This window comes from Homarus americanus, unplaced genomic scaffold (genome assembly GCF_018991925.1).
Source record: "Homarus americanus isolate GMGI-L3 unplaced genomic scaffold, GMGI_Hamer_2.0 scaffold25827, whole genome shotgun sequence".
In the NCBI taxonomy this organism is placed as follows: Eukaryota; Metazoa; Arthropoda; class Malacostraca; order Decapoda; family Nephropidae; genus Homarus; species Homarus americanus.
In genome coordinates, this window is record NW_024738300.1 from 1,928,620 (window position 1) to 1,948,994 (window position 20,375).

The following is a 20,375-nucleotide window of genomic DNA, read 5'->3' on the forward strand; positions in this document are numbered from 1 at the left end:
TTGGCGAAACCCCCCATTCGGAGTGACAATTTCACGCTCCAGGGATGCAGACAACGTCTTTGTTCCTGGATGTTCACTGCTGCCGTATCTCGAATTAATCCTTAACCAGAGTTTTAATAAGGCTCTCTTGGTCGTTCCTACTGCGCATGAGCTCGTAAACGTTTAAATAATATATAACTTCGTCATTTGTTGAAAAACATCTAAAGTTTCCTTAGTGGAGATCAAGGGACGACTTTCAGAGTATGATCCATCTCCGTTCAATTATGACTGAGTTCACAGATAAATTTAATTAGTGTTAGTATTTTTTTTAGATGTATTGTACATAGTCATTGTACAACGGTCTATTGCAGGTTGGCAGAGGTGGCAGGACTCTGGCAGAGGTCAGGTACGGTGGTAGTTGTTGTGGGTGAGAGGGCAGAAGTGAAGGCCGTACTCCTCCACCACAGTCTCCGTAACACAATCCACGCTCTCTACCTGGCTCCCCATGACCTGACCTTCCACTCCCCACCACGTACCAGCAACTCACGCCTCAGGAAGGTCTTTGAGAAGGAAGGTTAGAAGGTGTTTCACTTTGTAATAATACTTATATATATATATATATATATATATATATATATATATATATATATATATATATATATATATATATATATATATATATATATATATATATATAGATAATCAACACCTCACCCCGCCAGGATTCGAACTCACGGCCCACGAGCCCATGACTTTGACCGGGGAACGCTACCTCTGGACCACCAAGATACTAAAAGCAGTACTAGACTCTGTTATATTTCACACAAAGCCTGTTCAACGAGCTTATGGCGCCGTGAACCTGTAATGGGGACTACCCGTATCACTTAGGTGGTCAGAGAAACGTTTTACCAAATCCGGCTTCGAAACACGAGGATCCATTTATATTTCATTAGCCCAATAAAGCACGCGGACTTCTACATATAATCAATGCCTCACCCCGCCAGGATTTGAACCCACGGCCCACGACTGTGACCAGGGAACACAACCTCTCAACACTGTTAACACCCAGTTCAACAAAAAACTTAAGTCTCTATTGAGAGGCAAAGCTACTCTCATTAAACATCTTACTTCAACGTCCCCTCCACTGCCATACATGTACGGTTTAATCAAGACCCACAAGCCTAATAACTCTGCAAGACCCATCATCAGCTCAGTTGGGTCAATCTCTTATGAATTATCTAAATAGTTAGTTTCTTTACTAAATCCCCTAGTTGGCAACATTTCTAACTCTAATATTAAGAATAATATGGATCTGGTTGATTAACTCAATAACTTACACATTAATTAAGAATTTAAACTGGTCAGTTTTGATGTAACATCACTCTTTACAAAGGTCCCAGTTGATGATATTCTGGAGTTCCTCATAGATTCCCTGGATAATATTTCATTGCCTGTCTCGAAAGATGAATTCATAGAACTCATCAAACTATGTATTAAGGATTGTAAATTTGAATTCAATGGAGAATATTATGCTCAAAAATTTGGTATGGCAATGGGTAATCCACTCTCACCTGTATTAAGCAACCTATATATCGAATTCCTTGAAAAGAAACTATTAAGTAATATCTTACCACCTTCAGCAGTCTGGTTTAGATATGTAGATGATGTATTATGACTCTGGCCAAGTAAAGAGGACCTAAAAGCTTTCCTGCCACAATTTAATAACTTAGCCCCCTCGATCAAATTCACTGTGGAATTAGAGCATGACTGTAAATTGCCTTTCCTAGACTGTCTGATCCACAGAATAGGTAACACCTTTAAGTTCAGTATTTTTAGAAAACCTACTAATGTGTGTTCATACATTCATTATTATTCTGCCCACCATAATAGAGTCAAACAGTCAGTATTTTCAACAATGTTTTTACGTGCTTTGAGAATTTGCAACCCGGAATTCATTGATGAGGAATATAAATATATCTATAATATTGGCTCAAACTTTAAATACCCTAGATCTTTCATAGACAAATGCCTGAACATTACTAAGAAATCTTTTTATAGAACTGATCCCAAGCCCACCCATGACCATAAGAATCTCCTAGTATTACCATTTCACAAAAATTTCTCTCATTTTCCTTTACAACTAAAAACCTGGAACGTCAATGTGGCATTTAAAAACTCATGCACTGTTAAACAAATGTTAATCAAGAACTCCCCCAACTATACAAATGGCTGCATTTATAAAGTTCCTTGCAAGGAATGTAATATGTTTTACTTAGGCCAGACAGGTAAAGATCTTGCAACTATAATTAAACAACACAAATACAGTGTTAGGACAGGCCAGGAATCCAATGATCTGTTTGTTCATCTGAGGGATAATAAACATTGCATTCACTGGGATAATGCCTCCTCAATATTACCTTGTAATTCAATTGACAGTAGGAACATTATAGAATCTAGTCTCATTAAACATACCGAATCCGTTAACATGAATTTGAGTAATGGTATGTACAAATTGGACAATTTTGTAATTAAGAAGATTTGTAACCAGGTGAGAAGGTTGGGTCAGTCTCTCCCTCTGACCTGACTACCGACCGCTGCGGTGCCTTTGTAAAGATTAGTAGGGTCATTATCTATACCTCTGTCGACTTGATCTCACCCTCCTCTGTATATATATATATATATATATATATATATATATATATATATATATATATATATATATATATATATATATATATATATATATATATGCTGAGTAATCACAAGTGAAAAAATAAAACACGAAGTTCTTAAGCACTTTCGTGTAATTCACATCTTCAGGGTGAGTACAAACTAAGTAGAAGTTCAGAATATATATATATATATATATATATATATATATATATATATATATATATATATATATATATATATATATATATATATATATATATATATATATATGCAAGTAAATCACTGTATAGGTGATCTATATATATGATAACCACAAATATGTTCAAGCTTGTAATTACATCTTCAGGTGAGTACAGTCTGTACTCACCCCTGAAGATGTGAATTACAGAAGTGCTTGGAACTCGTGTTTCTTCTTTTCCTTGTTTTATCAGCATATATATATATATATATATATATATATATATATATATATATATATATATATATATATATATATATATATATATATATATATATGCTTCACCCAACTCAACATACACCCATAATAAGGGAGATAAAATGATTCTCTAGGAATCCCCTAGACTCCTGGTCTCAGTGTGTGACCATTCATTCACTCAGATAGCCTCAGTTTACACTCAGTGCTTCCATGGGCTGTAAGAGAGAACACCAGCAGGTGACCCTGGCCAGTAGATAATACTTCTAGCTGACCGAAGACACGTGGTGTTTTGCACCCACGTAGGAAGAACTGATCCCCCATTGCTGATGCTGGTCCCGTGTCGTTTTAGATGTCGGGAGCATTCGTTTACTCAAGAGATCCTTGCTAACCCCGCTAACCAGTGATAAGCCTGCACTGATCGTTCCTATCTCGACAATCGCCAATCATCAATCATCAACGGCAGTCGTCAAACGGCATTCATCAATAGCAGTCAAGTGGGTGCTGACGAAAACCCTCCAATGAACTCACTGTTAGCTATTGTTAACTTTATCATTGCCCTATCTAAACCCTGTCTGAGATCGAATGAGACTTACTTGTTATACTGCAATGTCGCAACACAGGTGACTAGACCACGTGACCGTTTTGTCCTGTCTGAATGCACAGCCCATCTTGTCTCTTCAAGGGCTGTAGTCCAACTGACCGTTGGCCGGCCTTGAACCCTCCGGGCGGCTTAGGTCAGTGACCCTATTTTTCGCATAACTAATAACTTTGTTGGGACATACATAACATTATTCAGACTGAGAAACGATCTACAACAACTTCAAATTTAATAATAGCCCCTTAACTTCATGAATCACGTCCATATTAATTCAATAAAGTATATTTAATTTTATATAGGCCTAATTCAAAATGCTCTCACTATGTAGCGTGCGGGAGCCACCGTCGCCTGGTCCTGATCACGTAGACTTGAATGACTCAGCGTATCGCCATCGTTGATATTTACCTCTATCACGCCCAAATTTCTGAATATTACACACACATATATATATATATATATATATATATATATATATATATATATATATATATATATATATATATATATATATATATATATATATATATATATATATATATATATATATATATATATATATATATATATATATATATATATATATATATATATATATATATATCTTGATAAAATCACACGGGAAAATGGAAACAACGGAGTACCTTAGCTTTCGTCTTTATTCAAGACATCTTCAGAGGCAACTGGATTACATGGACAGAGAGAGGCTTAAATATACAGGGTGACCTTAAAATCATGAGGTCAGGTCATAATGATGACATCCACTAATCCCCACACCAACACACGTAGAGGAGCTTAAGAGAAGGGTGGTGACGTGACTAGACAGGTCAGGTCAGAAAAAAGGGACCCACAAAATAACTATCATACATCAAGATCAAAGGTTTTCAAAGCATTTTTAACCTTGGGCCACTGACAAATAAATTTATGTAACATATTATCAGTTTTGAACTGACCATCACTAAGGTTTATTGATTTTAATTCCTTAATCAAACTAGCTTCAACCAGAAGTCTTTCTGTGACACAAGATGATTTGAATACTTCTAAGCTTTTTTCCCAAGCAATGGGTGATTATTATTCCTAACATGAACGAACAAGGCACTGCTTTCAGATGCAGTTCTGATATTATACTTATGTTGTTTGATTCTGAGCTGCAGTGTTTTTCCTGTCTGACCTACATAATTACAATTACATTTGCTACATGGAATACAATAAACACTTCCATTTACATTCAAACTTGGGCTATTCCTTATTAACATATTGGTAATGGTTGAGTCATACTTGAAAACAACATTAATATTTAGAAGCTTGAGGGACCGAACTAACGGGACAAATTCATTACGATAGGGCAGAGTCAAAATATTCTTAAGTGTAGGAACTTGTCTGGTTTGAGAGGAATGAAAGGATTTTTTAGCCCTTTTAAAACAACGATCAACAAACACAGAAGGGTACCCAAGTTTCTGTGCAATAGAACGAATGTGTTTCAATTCATCGTCAATAAATTCAGAGTCACAAATACGCAGACATCTTAAGAACATAGCAGAAAAAACTGACATTTTGGTAGACTCAAGGTGATTCGATAAAAAGTGAATGAAACTGTCTACCTGTGTGGGCTTTCTATATACCTTAAATTTATAGACGAAAGCTAAGGTACTCCATTGTTTCCATTTTTCGTGTTATCATATATATATATATATATATATATATATATATATATATATATATATATATATATATATATATATATATATATATATATATTACTGTAGGTGCGCTTGATCTAAGTAGATGCTGATAACCACAAGGAAACATGAAAACAATGAGTTCCCAAGCGCTTTCGTGTATTTCACATCTTCAGGGGTGAGTACAGGCTGTACTCACCCCTGAAGATGTGAATTACACGAAAGCGCTTGGGAACTTCGTGTTTTCTTGTTTCCTTGTGGTTATCAGCATATATACTGTATATGTGTGTTTGTGTGTGATTTGCAATTCACTTCTGTTATTTTAAAACTTTAATTTTGTTTTAAATACTTACATTATGTTATTATGGTTCATTTTCTTAGTTTTAATAGAGGTGTGCAACAGCTTAGTGACCTTAGTTTCATCCTTCTTTAACCCTCTACACAGCATCAGTGAGTGAGCGTGTGTGGGTGTACCGGCGGTGTCTGTACTGCAACAACGGGGAGGCGGACGTCCAACTTATCCACCAGTATAATATTACCTCAGTTCCTCAACCTACTGACAACCTCTTCAGAGGTGAGGTATCGTATATATTCCGCATCTATATTATGGGACATCTTTCATGTTTTCATTGAAGACATAATTATTATAGAGGAAAGTTTTTCATATAACACAGGAAGAGTGTGAACTATATTCTAAAGGCTATTTCTACTGGAGATTGTTTTTAATAAGATCAGATTTCAGTTTCAAAATTGACTGAGGTAATCGCAGGATATTAATTAATAAACCAATCACAAGTTTCACGGAATTACACAAACTATTTTTCTAATGTTTCGGTATTTTTTATACCAGTGTATCACATAGTATCACTTCTTACAAGTACTTTACGTTACCAGAACAAGTGAAAACCTTGAGGGGTCGAAAACTGAGGATCGTGACAGTGCCTTACTTCCCTTATATGGACTTTGAACGTCGCACCGAGGAGCCCGGCGGCATCATCAACCCAAAGGACTCAGTAGATACTCGTTTGATTTATGCCTTTGCGTCAGCACTTAATTTCAGGTATATGTCTTCGCTTTATTCTGGCTGCAGTTATCACTGTTTTATCACATATACCCGTGTACTACATAGTGTTCTTCATGATGTTACTGTTAATACACATTAAATTCATAATTTATGTTGAAGTGCCCTTGTAGATCACTTTATAATTACCAACAGTTACTGAGTCAGTAAATTTAATCAAAGAAAAATATGACTGTCCAGAGAGTTATGGTTTACATAACTGTTAATTGTTGTTGACTTAGTTTAATTATAAAGTATAATTGTTTTGCACTTAACTGCCTTACTGTATATCACCAACGTTAACGACTCAGTGCACCACCCAAATATCTAGGATCCTGCCGAAAAAAAATATTTAATGAGGCTCGAATCAGACAGTGTGAATTGTAAGTGTTTGGAACTAATGTGTTATCTTACACTGTTGTTACAGGAGAAATATTCATGAACTGGAATACTTGTTATATAAATTTATGTCGAACAAAACTTCTTAAGGTAAAGGTGAGCAAAATAACTTAAAGGTTATAATTTTTTATTGTATTTCATTAGGAAATGTCATTTCTTAAATGAGTAACTTTTAGATATATTTTGGTCATACGATATAAAGGAAGTTAGTATACACAATTGAATAACCTCCATATATTGTACGAAGCTATAAAATTAATATATGTTAGTTTCTCTCATTAACAGTTTCGAGATTCGCGAGGAACCTGAACAAACATGGGGCCGGAAAACAAATGGCAGCTACAGCGGGATGATGGGTCAACTTCAACGCGAGGAGACGGACTTCTCTACTATATCGGGTGCTACGGCTGAACGTTTGAAAGTTGTGGAGTATTTAAGGGGGTATCCTTCCGATCTAGTGACTGTGATTTCTTTGAAACCCTCGCTGTTACCGCAATACCTGTCACTAACCAGACCATTTGAAGGTACAATATGTACTTTTTGTAAAGCCACCTGTTCTCCCCTTTGAAAACCACAAACCGAGAATATTTACGTAAGCTCAACTTCAGGGATCTGCAGTTAGCGCAAAACAGAACATTAAATTCATAGACTCACTATGAACGTCTTTGGAATACACATAGGTTACTAAAACAAATATCGTGCCATGTTTGAGCAGCTGTTGAAACACAGCTTCTTGTCCGATCAGTGAAGTTAAACAACGTTGGGTTGGTTAATACTTGGACTGGTTATCCTAAGATCACCAGAAGCTGCTCACATAAGAACTCTTCTGGAAACAAGCCAAGCATGAGTTTATCAGCTGTCATTAGTCAATTTGACTGAATATCAAATATTATTCTCAGTGGGTGGTATAAATCATAATTGAGATTTTTTTCATATGCCATGTTATTCAGAGAGATATAAGAAACATTGGACCTGTAATTTATTCTAAGGGTGACGATATTACTATGTCAATTGTGGTGTCAATTGCATTCTAAGCATCTAAGAATATCGGGACTCATCTACACCATCCAACAGGAGAACTTTGGTTAGCGCTTATGGTGAGCGTGGTAGCGTGGGGTGGGGTTATGTGGATACTGCAGAGGACATGGCGGTGGTTTGCAGGCGGTCGTCGTGTAGATTTCAGCACCACACTCTTGTATGGCTGGGGCGCTCTTCTGGAGCAGCCTCCCCCAGTTCTGTCTGTCAGTAATTCAGGAAGGGTAAGACACATATGAGGTTCTACTGATTCCTTATGTTTCCTGAAGTTAATACATTTTGATAAGCCCTTAATCTTGTTTGAGCTAGTAGCGTAGTGTACCAAGCGTTACGTACATTAATGGTGACTATGTGATTAATAATTTAAAGTTATACTGAGCTCGTGAGTGTTGGGGTGATGGTGCTTGTCTGGCAATAATCATCTTGCCACAATCGTCATATTATTTACAGCTGTTGGTGGGTTGGTGGCTGGTGTTCTGCCTGGTCATCACCACGGGCTTCCGCTCATCACTGGTCGCGCACATGACAGTCCAGGGGAAGACGCTGCCTATTGAGACCTTCGAGGACCTGGTGAAACAAGACAACTGGAAGTGGGGTATTGAAGCGTGGTTATTTAAAGGCGAACCTTTGGATTACTTCTCCAAGCACACTGACCCGGTAGTACAGAAGTTGTACAAGCATATGGAGGTTTGTCCAGAAACATTTGTAAACATAGCAACATAATATATACGATAAAAATACCCATAATCTCACACATATACATTTATTATCAACAAATGGTACTGATTATCATGAATACTGTCGCCCGTACTGTTGTTTTTGTTAGTAAATTTAACGAAGGAAATTCACAATGTAGACAATCTTAGTTAAGAGCTCTTAATGCCATGGACCACAGGTGCTTGAGGTAGACGAAGCCCTGGAGAAGGTACTGGAGGGCGGCTTCACACTAGTGGACTTTGACAACTATGTTAACATTATCGTGGCCTCTCGCTATACCGACGCCCGTGGCTACAACCCTTTCTATGTCAGTAAGAAAGGCGTCTCCATCGTAGCTGCCTTTGGATGGAGTTTCCGGTTGGTATTTTACGTTTTACCGGCTTCTCTTCCCTGTGTCTCATCCTTGTCTTTTTTTTTCTTCCTCTTCATCCTTATTTGTTTCTGTTGAGAAAAAGAGAAAAACAAGAAAATTGTTTCCTAAAGTTCCATTTTCATATTTTTTCACAATCTCAAAAAAAAAAAATGCCCTTTTTTTCGAAAAGTTTATTAGAGTTGATAATAGTTTCGAGAAACTTCAAAGTTTTTCCAAAATGTTCTAAGGAACAAATTTACACCCAAACCTCTCCATTGAGAAAAAAAACTAACCCAGTGAACTAACGTCGTCAATAACAAGCATCAGTCTTAAGAGGGGATAAATCGTTTGTGTTGGTCTGTTTTCTATTAAGTTACTACCAGCTGGGGTAATACTCGTATATAACTCTCTTGGATTTATGATACAAGACTTACTATTTTCACCGTTTCCTTCTATTGTTTTCAGGAGAGGAGCACCATTCATTCATCGGTTTAAACAATTGATAACACGGCTGGAAGACACTGGTATTATAAGTTACTGGATTGAGGATGTGATCGCCAGGCGCGTGAGGGAGAACAGGGCAGCTGCAGCTATGGACGTCAGATCTGCCAAAACAGACACAACACAGGCAAACATTACCATCTGTTCCCGTGCTACTTTTTAGTTATATACGAGTATAACACAAACACTTTCGAATGCAAAATTGGAAATCAAAGTTTCATGATATTGCTTGTGTGGATATGTATGGGTTTGTATATGTTTAACTCAATATAAAGGAATGTGAAGGGGAGAGGTGTTGTGGGGCGTGGTGGGACGGGATGGGGAGGGGTTGATTGGGCTTGGATAGGCTGGGCTATGGTTGGCTAGGTTAGGATAGACTGTGGTGGGCTGGGTTAGGAGTAGGGCGTTGTGGGGCGGGATGGGGAGAAGTTGATTGGACAGGGGTAGGCTGGGCTGTGGTTGGCTGGACTGAGGTGGGGGCAGTGTGGGTCGGAGTGGGTGGGGTGGTAGGGGAAGGCATAACTTTGGCTCCTAAGTATTTATGTTGGAACTCTATTGCATAGTTTCTTCATTATAACTTTTCATACTGAGAGAATGTTATGGTTGGGGGAACAACAAGGTAGTAGTTATTATACAAGGAATCAGAAACCAAAGTCAGATTTCATGTCTGGTGGGATTTTAGGTTGAAAATATTTGGAGGTCAGATGTTTTATCATGAGAGAGAGAAAATAAAAAGATGACTCTTTCACACCAGCCGCCGTACGGTATGCATTATGTCACAAAAGAAGTTTGCAAGGTTTCGTGCAAACAAAAATTGGAATTTCATACATAAATACATGTATAACGAGGAATGTGTCTATTCCCCAGGACGACAACAAGGTGCCGTTGGGGCTTCACCACATGCAAGGCGCGTTTTATCTGTTATTTCTGGGCTCCGGGGTCGCCTTACTCATCTTGGTGGGGGAGACCTTCACCCACACTCCGGATCATTGCCTTGGTAATAATTTTCTTATTAGCATCAGACCTCGGGCCAGGCCATGAAGGCATAGGGAACTTAAAATATATGATTAATGGAAACTGAACTATCGATTTTTATAACATTGATAAGAGGTGTATCAACCAGTGCACAACAAACGATAACTAAATTTAGTATTTCACCTTGAGCTTGAGCTGTAGGATGATCATACACCAATTTCTGGTTTGAAGCTCAAAATAAATATTATATGTGGGCCTAATCTTCTGCACGATCTCTGTATTCTTAATATTTTGTTGATGCATTTCCTTTCCTTTCAGGTCTACTACAGTAATCCCTTTGTTAGGACAAAATTCAGATTTTTTTTTCACTCAGTGACAAAATTAGTTTTCCTTTTAATAGTCAGTTTTGACAAGTAACCTCAATTAATTTTTTTTAGAACTGAAGAACTGAGTTTTCATACCTGGTTCTACCATTTTTGTTATCGCCACCGACTTCCGACCTTCATGTCCCGCAACAGTTTTACTTCGATCACTTCAAGTCAAACTGTCACGTGACGATGGTATACTGGAAGCCGAACCAATCACGATAAAAATGTTAAAGTTGTCCTCCATTTGACATAAATATAATTTTTTCATGAACCCATGAAAGTTGAGCGTCACATTTTTTAACATCCTTCACTGTAATTTTTGTTTGTTGATGCGCTTAGTTTGGTTATCAGAAGCATTCATCATTATATATGGGTAGTATTTTCAGGGATCCGTGTTGCATTGCTGCAAAATTGTGTTTACATTCATGACATCAGGCAATAAAGTTTATATGTAAGCAAATATCTTCGTATTGATATCACTCAACTTTCTAGAACATATGTTCATATACATTTGGATACATATATTATATTCCTTCACCATTGCATGGTATTATTTATCGGTACTTATTGATTGAATTTTATTATTGACTCAACGCCGATACATTTGTAACATACATCGCACAATACGCGTAGAAAAGTGATTTGCTCACACCAGCCTAATTTTTCTCAACATCCATTGTATGACATATTCTCCGGCAACCAAAGTATTGTATCTTTAGCATGATATCCTTTGTACAATGTGTAATAAAGATTCCCACTATTCAAAACATACGAACAGCCCGTATGTCAGTGAATGCTATATAAAACATACGAACAGCCTGTATTCGATAGCACACAAATTAACATGACAGTAAAATGAAGAATGTTAAGATCACCTGACTAGGTTGTCACAAGAAGCCCATTTTACTATCATAAAATCGTAGATATACAGAAGCTTAGTATCAATTCTTTAATAATTTTTTATCGAATACAATATATTTGATTAGGGAATTAAATTCTATAAACCTTAGTGATGGTCAGTACAAAACTGATAATTTGTTACACAAATTTATTTGTCAGTGGCCCAAGGTTAAAAATGCTTTGAAAGCATTGGAGTTAGATGCAGGATAGATGACTAGTGGGTCCCCTATTTATGACCTGACTTAACATGACTAGTTACGTCGCCCTCTCTTTTAAGCTCTGATGAGGACTCAGCAAAACTACAGGAAAATCTAAACAAATTTTTTGAATGGTCTGAAAAATGGCAGATGAAATTTTATGTGGACAAATGTAAAGTACTCAGTATAGGAGATGTAAACAGGGAAACCAGTTACCAGATGAACAACGATGTCATTGAGAAAACCGACTGTGAGAGAGATTTAGGAGTAATGTTGAGTAGGAATCTTAAGCCAATTAAACAATGTGTTTTTGCTCGTAACAAGGCTAATAAAGTACTTGGGTTCATACAAAGGAGTGTTAGTTACAAGTCTAGCGAGGTCATCTTAAGATTATATGTTGCGCTTGTGAGACCTCACCTGGATTACGCAGTTCAGTTCTGGTCACCGTATTACAGAATGGATATAGAATCCTTGGAAAGAATCCAGAGGAGAATGACAAGACTAATCCCGGGCATTAGGAACTTTGAGAACAGAGACAGGTTAAAGCATCTTAATTTGCACTTCCTCGAGAGACGTAGAGCGAGGAGAGCCATGATAGAGGTGTATAAATGGAAGTCAGGGCTAAACAAAGGGGACATTACAAAGGTACTCAAACTATCCAACCAGAAGTAAACTCGTAACAATGGTTTTAAATTAGACAAATTTAGATCTAGCGGCAAAATAGGTAAACACTGTTTTGGAAACAGAGTAGTGCCAGACTTGTGGAAACAGGCAAATGTAGTACTCATATTCAAAAAGGGAGACAGAGCATCAGCGTCAAATTACCGGCCGATCAGTTTGACGTCAGTAGTGGGGAAATTTCTTGACTCAATTATAGCAGATAGCATCCGATCGCATCTAGAGAAAAGCAAATTAATCTACGACTCTCAACATGGGTTTACAAAGGGAAAATCTTGTTTACCAAATCTGCTGACGTTTTTTAGGAAAGTCTTCGAGGTAGTAGATAATGACGAAAATTACGATGTGATTTACTTTGACTTTAGCAAAGCATTTGACAGAGTACCGCATCAGAGGCTTCTGAGAAAAATTAAGAGTTATGGTATCAAGGGGAAAGTTTTAAATTGGATAAAATCATGGCTCATCGATAGAACGCAGAGGGTCAGCGTAGATGGTGTTAAATCTGAGTGGGGTCGTGTAACCAGTGGGGTTCCCCAGGGGTCAGTACTAGGCCCACTCTTGTTCATAATCTACATAAACGATCTAGATATTGGGATCAGCAGTGACATAAGCAAGTTTGCGGATGACACCAAAATAGAGCAGCATATTAATTCAGGGCAGGATGCAAATGCACTACAGGAGGATTTAAATAAATTGCAGGAGTGGTCATAAAAATGGCAAATGAAATTCAACACCAGCAAGTGCAGCGTACTTAATATTGGTAGAACAACTACTGTCAACGTACAGCCTTAGCAACATCAACCTAGAAAGGTCGATTTGTGAAAGAGACTTAGGGGTACTTGTAAACCCGAACCTACGACCTAGAAAACAGTGCGTTAATGATCGAAATAAGGCAAAGAGAGTATTAGGTTTTATATCTAGAAGTGTAAGTAATAAGAGTGCAGAGGTCTTATTGCAACTATATCTTACGTTAGTCAGGCCGCACCTCGATTATGCGGTTCATTTCTGGTGCCCTTATTATAGAATGGATATCAATTCACTGGAGTCGGTGCAGCGAAGAATGACGAAAATGATTCCGGGACTTAGAAACCTTCCATATCAAGATAGGTTAAATAAGTTAAACTTGCATTCCCTAGAACGACGAAGAGTGCGGGAAGATATGATAGAAGTATTTAAGTGGGTGAAAGGAATCAATAAAGGGGATATAGATAAAGTTCTTATAATATCCGAGCAGGATAGGACTCGGAGCAACGGATTCAAGTTGGATAAGTTTAGGTTTCGCAGGGAGATAGGAAGAAACTGGTTCACAAATAGGGTGGTGGACGAGTGGAACAAGCTTAGCAACTTTGTAGTAAGTGCGGGACCTCTTGAAAGTTTCAAAAGAAGGCTAGATAGATTCATGGATGATAGAGAGTGGTAGTAACTCTCGACAGGAGCTGCCATGCACAGGCTAACCGGCCTATTGCAGACTCCTTATTTTCTTATGTTCTTATATGCTGATAACCACAAGGAAAGAAGAAAACACGAAGTTCCCAAGCGCTTTCGTGTAATTCACATCTTCGTGAATTACACGAAAGCTTGGGACTCATACTAGATCTACAGTGATTTACTTGCATATATATATATATATATATATATATATATATATATATATATATATATATATATATATATATATATATATATATATATATATATATATGTATATACGTATATATAAAGCAAGGTTCACATTTTTTCATAACTCTCAAAATTTTACCTTAAAGACAATCCTATATTTCAGGAGTGTAGATGCAGTAATAAGGTCAATAGTTTAAAATACAAACATATCTCCACCACCTTATAATATGCACTTTTCAAGACATCTAGCTCTATAAATTTACAATGCTGAAGTTATTAAATAATGCAGGAAGGACCAAAACTAAACAAAATACTTCTGCGTTTTCGCTTCTTTCTATTAAATATTATCGCAATTTCCAATTATTTAATAAAAAAAATTCAGTGCACTGACACTAAAGAAACAACTACAAACAGTGGCTCAGATACTGTTTTTTACCTGATTTCTATATTGTTTATGTGTGCAGTACAGGGTATGTAGTGAGAAGCAATAGTTAGTTTAAGTTCATGTAGAATTGGGAAGATATAATTAGTACAAAATTATCAAATTTATATTGTATACATAATGCACTAACTGCTGACCACCGCGGGGGGCAGGATAAACAGCTGGTTTAGAACTACATATATGATTCAGTCCTTCTCTCTACATGATTTACTTCATTGTGCAGCTGGAGCGGGATAAGTGGTAAGCTGAAAGAAAAAACAGATGGCGGAAAGAACCAGGAACCAAATCCACAAATATTACCTTGACCCAGTGAGACTCTGGGATCCTGGGATAACTATGGGTAGGAGTTCCAGAAAGAGTTGGGCTCAAGATCATTTAAACAATCTGAGATTCCAAGGCATCGAGCTAAAGGGAGTCTATGAGCAGTGATATTATTCTCCCTCACAATATATATATATATATATATATATATATATATATATATATATTTCATTAGCCCCATAAAGCACGCAGACTTCTACATACAATCAACACCTCAACCCGCCAGGATTCGAACCCATGGCCCACGAGCCCATGATTGTGACCGGGGAACACTACCTCTGGACCACCAGGATACTAAAAGCAGTACTAGACTCTGTTATATTTCACACAAAGCCTGTTCAACGAGCTTATGGCGCCGTGAACCTCTAATGGGGACTACCAGTATCACGTAGGTGGTCAGAGTAACGTTTTACCAAATCCGGCTTCGAAACACGAGGATCCATATACATTTCATTAGCCCAATATATATATATATATATATATATATATATATATATATATATATATATATATATATATATATATATATATATATATATATATATATATATATATATATATATATATATATATATATATATATATATATATATATATTTATATATATATATATATATATATACAAAGTAATGTTCACATTTTTTCATAACTCAAAATTTTACCTTTAAGACAATTCTAAATTTCAAGAGTGTAGATGCAGTAATAAGGTCAATAGTTTAAAATACAAACGTGTCTCCATATGCATCTGGATGTAATTCTGTGAGCACATAGTCGAGCAGCCAATCGGTGCGCAGTGTACTTTGACGTCTTGAAATAGCTGCTGGCACCTGCGCGTCCGAACTACTTCCCGCTCATATAATACCCGACTGACACTAGGGAAGACACTCCTGTCACGGGGCTGAGGCGAGGAGGACGTTGGCACCTAAATCAATTGCGTAAGTAAATATCTTGAAGCCAGTTGTTTTAAATGTCTTTGTAAATTATCCTTTCATATACCGTGCCTAAAATCATAACTTCGATGGTATGGAAAAGTGTTGAGTAAGGATCAGGAAGAGAGGAAAGTGTCTGGGGATTATCAGGAAATTGACGGAAGGAAAAACATTTTAAACATTAAAAAAAAGATTATTTTCTTACGATGTTTCTTTAATATAGTAAACATTTATTTTCGGGTTTTCATAAATTTTATTACTACCTCGATGAAACTCTGTACCCTCAGTCGACTCTACCCTGATACAAATCTTTGGAACTCAAATATTGTTGCGTATCTGCCGAGCTTTGTCTGTAGTTGCTTTTATCTTCAGTTTTCTCGCAAGATTTTCTTGGCTGGCTTTAGGTACATGAGTAAGATTAACTTTATCGTCACCTACATAAGTGATACGCTTATAGTTATGTTAGGTTATTATTTGATGTCTTGACTGACTCTTGACAATGAGTATGGGAAAACGAATATGTGGAATTATCTTGTGATCTTTAGGTGAGTTCGGCACCAAGATGGGAGATCCAGGATGGATAAGATCGGCAGAGAAAAACTTCAAGTGGGGCAGAATCGACGGTGACATATAACTTAGGGTGTCCCAATATTAGAGTTCTGTTTGCAGAACAATATACCCGTTGGCCCCACGTGTGTGTAAATATAACACTGGTTCTATGGGAAGTTTATTAATCAGTATCACTTCCCCATATTCTTGGGGACTTTATTTTTCTCTCTGCGTCGACGGTGAAACCGTCTTTATATTAAAAGACACGAAACATGAGAGCGAACTGCCCATTCAACAACCGAATATGAAAGATTTATTACTTTAACCAATGGCGTTACCTTTTTTTCCGAGGTTTCATGATCAATAAAAGATTGATAGTGGGCAGGTATATATTTTCCTTTTAAGACATTCTTTTAATTCTTTAATGGAAATGTTCCACTGAACTCTCTCACTTTAAGAAACACACTAAATGGAAGCGTTTACCTTCCTCAAGAAGTATACTGTTGATCTAACCGAATTGCTTATACAAATTCACTTTAAATTTAACAAAAATAGCACATAGATTTATTCAGTAATAAATGGTGCTATCTGGGATATATCAGCTTTAACTCGTAAACGGAAGTTTTCTAATTGAAACATATGAGGAAATATGAGAACGGTATCAATTACACATGAAAGGACATGGAGAATTAATTCCATAACTTTATCTAATATATAAATATATAATGTACATTTTGTTTCTCCGCCTGTGTGTTCCTTATGCATTTCCATGTTTTGTGGTTAGAGAGCTGACATTTGGTAAGGAATACAGCTGACCTAGTGGTCAGTCATGCAGTATCTCCTAACCCTCCACGAGGGTCCAGTTTAGATATGTCCGGAATTTTGTTGCATTAAAAGCCCACGCGAAGCCGGGAACCTTAGCTCTTCTTTCCTTATCGGTGGAGGTGGTGTGTGGATTAGTGGATCCCATGTTATTGACCTGACCTGATGTTATGTAAGGTCACCCCTTGTATATAAGCCTCTCTCAGTCCCTGAAAATTCAGTTGCCTCTGAAGATGTCTTGAATAAAAACGAAAGCTAAGGTGCTCCGTTGTTTCCCTTTTCCCTTTTGATTTTATCAATATTTATCATCTCCACGTTTCCATTGTGGATGTACTGTACACGGTTTATATATATATATATATATATATATATATATATATATATATATATATATATATATATATATATATATATATATATATATATATATATATATATATATATATATATATATATATATATATACACTTGCGGAATCGCCGCCCTCCGGGCGGCTCTTTCGCTAGGCCATGGTAGGACGCCACCTTCCAGGAGGCTCCACATTGTCTCACTGTAGTGCATTAGGGTAGACCACATTTTTGGTTTTGCCATTAGCAGCAAGTATGTACAGTTTTTTGACAGTTCCCACTCTGGAACATCCAACATAGAACTGTCCATGAGAGAAGCAAGGAAACACCAGGTTTAGGCCAACCATCTTTAAGGACTGTCCCTGGCTTTTGTAGGAGAATCTGCGGCACAGTACAGCAGATTCTCCTTTATACTTCTTTGCACCTCAGTGTTCACATTTCTTATCCATGCTGCCAATGACTACAGAGGGATACTTTTCATATTCCATCTCATTGTCATAGTTAAATGCTGCTCTTGCTAGTGGATGCCACTGTGTATTCTTTCTTAGAATTCTGGATCCTGCAGCTCTCTGTCTATTAGCATTCAAACGAATTTCATGTGCTTGATTATTTTCTAGAGAAGGCCTTTCTGCTGTTTGCTATCTGTCAGTATTAAGACGGGATTCCCTTTCCTGATCTGTTTCCTGTTACCGACTGTCCGCTGTTCGCTCCGGCTGGCTCATCTGCTAGGCCACGTTAGGACGCCACCCTCCGGGAGGCTCGGCATTGTCTCACTGTTCAGTCTCCAAAACTTCTTCTTCCATCAATAGTTCATTAACGGTGTATTTAAGTTCCACCATGTTTTTCACTACAACGGTACAGCAAAGTATATTTATTAGCATTAAACTGTTTTTATTTTATTGTTTGATCATCACTACATATAGCACCACCCATCATCATTACATATAACATCATCCATCATCACTACATATAACACCATCCATCATCACTACATAAAACACCACCTATCATTACTACATATAACTTCATCCATCATGACTACATATAACACCATCCATCATCACTACCTATAACACCATCCATCATCACTACATATAACACCACTCATCATCACTACATATAACATCATCCATCATCACTACATATAACACCATCCATCATCACTACAGATCGGTAAAGTAGCTTCTGACATTCTCGTTTGGACGCACAGACAAACACACAGACATACTTCTTTACTTATATATATATATATATATATATATATATATATATATATATATATATATATATATATATATATATATATATATATACTGTATACTGTAGATATGTTTATTTATTTATTCTGTTCTCGTATATATTGCTACAGGTGTTAAAATAAAGTGGTAAAATTGTCTTGGCGTTGTGCATGCACCCTAGAAGTGTCGACAACGTGAAATGCTAGGAAATTAGCCGGGGGTAGCGGGGGTGGGTGGTGGAAGCCAAACAGTGCTGTAACATTTCCGTCCTATCATATGTACTCGTAGAAACCACCCTACCTGTAACGTGACAAAAACTCCTATCTATCATAATGCTTTACAAACCACTCGTTAAGCGTAAAGCTTTCATTACGTATCCTAGACACTATGCAAACAATATAAACAAACCTTTAAAACAATGGAAAACAATGAAACAACAATTGTAGCTATCGTACGGGAAGCCCAACATGGACATCGGAGTCACTTGGATCACACTTAGACATTCACATAATATGAAACAAAATTATTTGCTACTTGTTTTAGCTTGAAAAGCTCCTTTTTTGTTTCGTGTTTACACGGTAACGCTTTTTAAGACAGAGAACGTAAATTTGGTATGTTTATGTAAATAGTATTTGGAATATACGGTAGTGTTCATATCAGGAAAGACAAAGATATTGTGTAACACTGCTGGGTATTAGGTAATGACCCTACTAATCTACAAGAAGCACCGCAGCAGTCGGTAGTCAGGTCAGAGGGTAAGCTGACCCCACCTTTCGTGAATTACACGAAATCGCTTGGGAACTTCGCGTTTTCTTTTTTCCTTGTGGTTATCAGCGTATATATATATATATATATATATATATATATATATATATATATATATATATATATATATATATATATATATATATATATATATATAAATATATATCCAGTATATGCAGAACTAACAATAAGAAACTCGTAATTATTCATTAGGAATTATTTACTACACCTTAAACAGAAACTAAGAAATAAAAGTATCATCTTCCTCTTTGACAGCGGCAGCGTCATGAACAGGCGAGCTACACACGTTCGGACGATGAAAACTGACCGTTTAAGGATCGTATGGATGTGGTTAAGTGGCATGTCAGCGCGGAGTATATCATATGAGACCGGTGCCAGCATATGCACAGTGTACCGGTGGATCAGGCGGTGGCAGGAGGAGGGTACAGTGGACACCAGACCGTACCGCGGCAGACCCCGCGACTCTTCCTGGATGCAAAACGCCAGAGCATTGGCTGTCTCTGAGGTCCAAAATCTTTTCACGCCAACGCATAGTGTAAATAGTATTTCTGGCTCTCTCCCGCTCTACTGTTACCTCAAAACGGTTGACGATTACCTCCACGGAAATGTATTGTACAAATAAAGTTATTTGTACGACTATCTTAACTTCTCATAAGTAAGTTGAGGAATACCATGAAATTATATTTTTATTAAAATTGTAAATAAGAAACATAAATGACCTCATTTTATCTCGTGATAGACCTTTGTTGAGAGTGCTAGTGAAAATAATTTATTGCC

General features: G+C 37.0%; 1 protein-coding gene across 1 annotated transcript; it reads left to right on the plus strand.

The window, feature by feature from the left end:
• The first annotated feature begins 3,743 nt into the window (after positions 1 to 3,743).
• On the plus strand, positions 3,744 to 11,407 carry LOC121873913 (probable glutamate receptor). The gene is made up of 10 exons (XM_042377791.1): positions 3,744 to 3,822; positions 5,808 to 5,936; positions 6,257 to 6,422; positions 7,107 to 7,345; positions 7,896 to 8,080; positions 8,307 to 8,543; positions 8,752 to 8,930; positions 9,391 to 9,553; positions 10,294 to 10,423; positions 10,720 to 11,407. Exons 1-10 carry the CDS (start codon positions 3,744 to 3,746, stop codon positions 10,731 to 10,733), a joined length of 1,521 nt encoding a protein of 506 aa, XP_042233725.1. The 3' UTR covers positions 10,734 to 11,407.
• Positions 11,408 to 20,375: the final 8,968 nt, after the last annotated feature.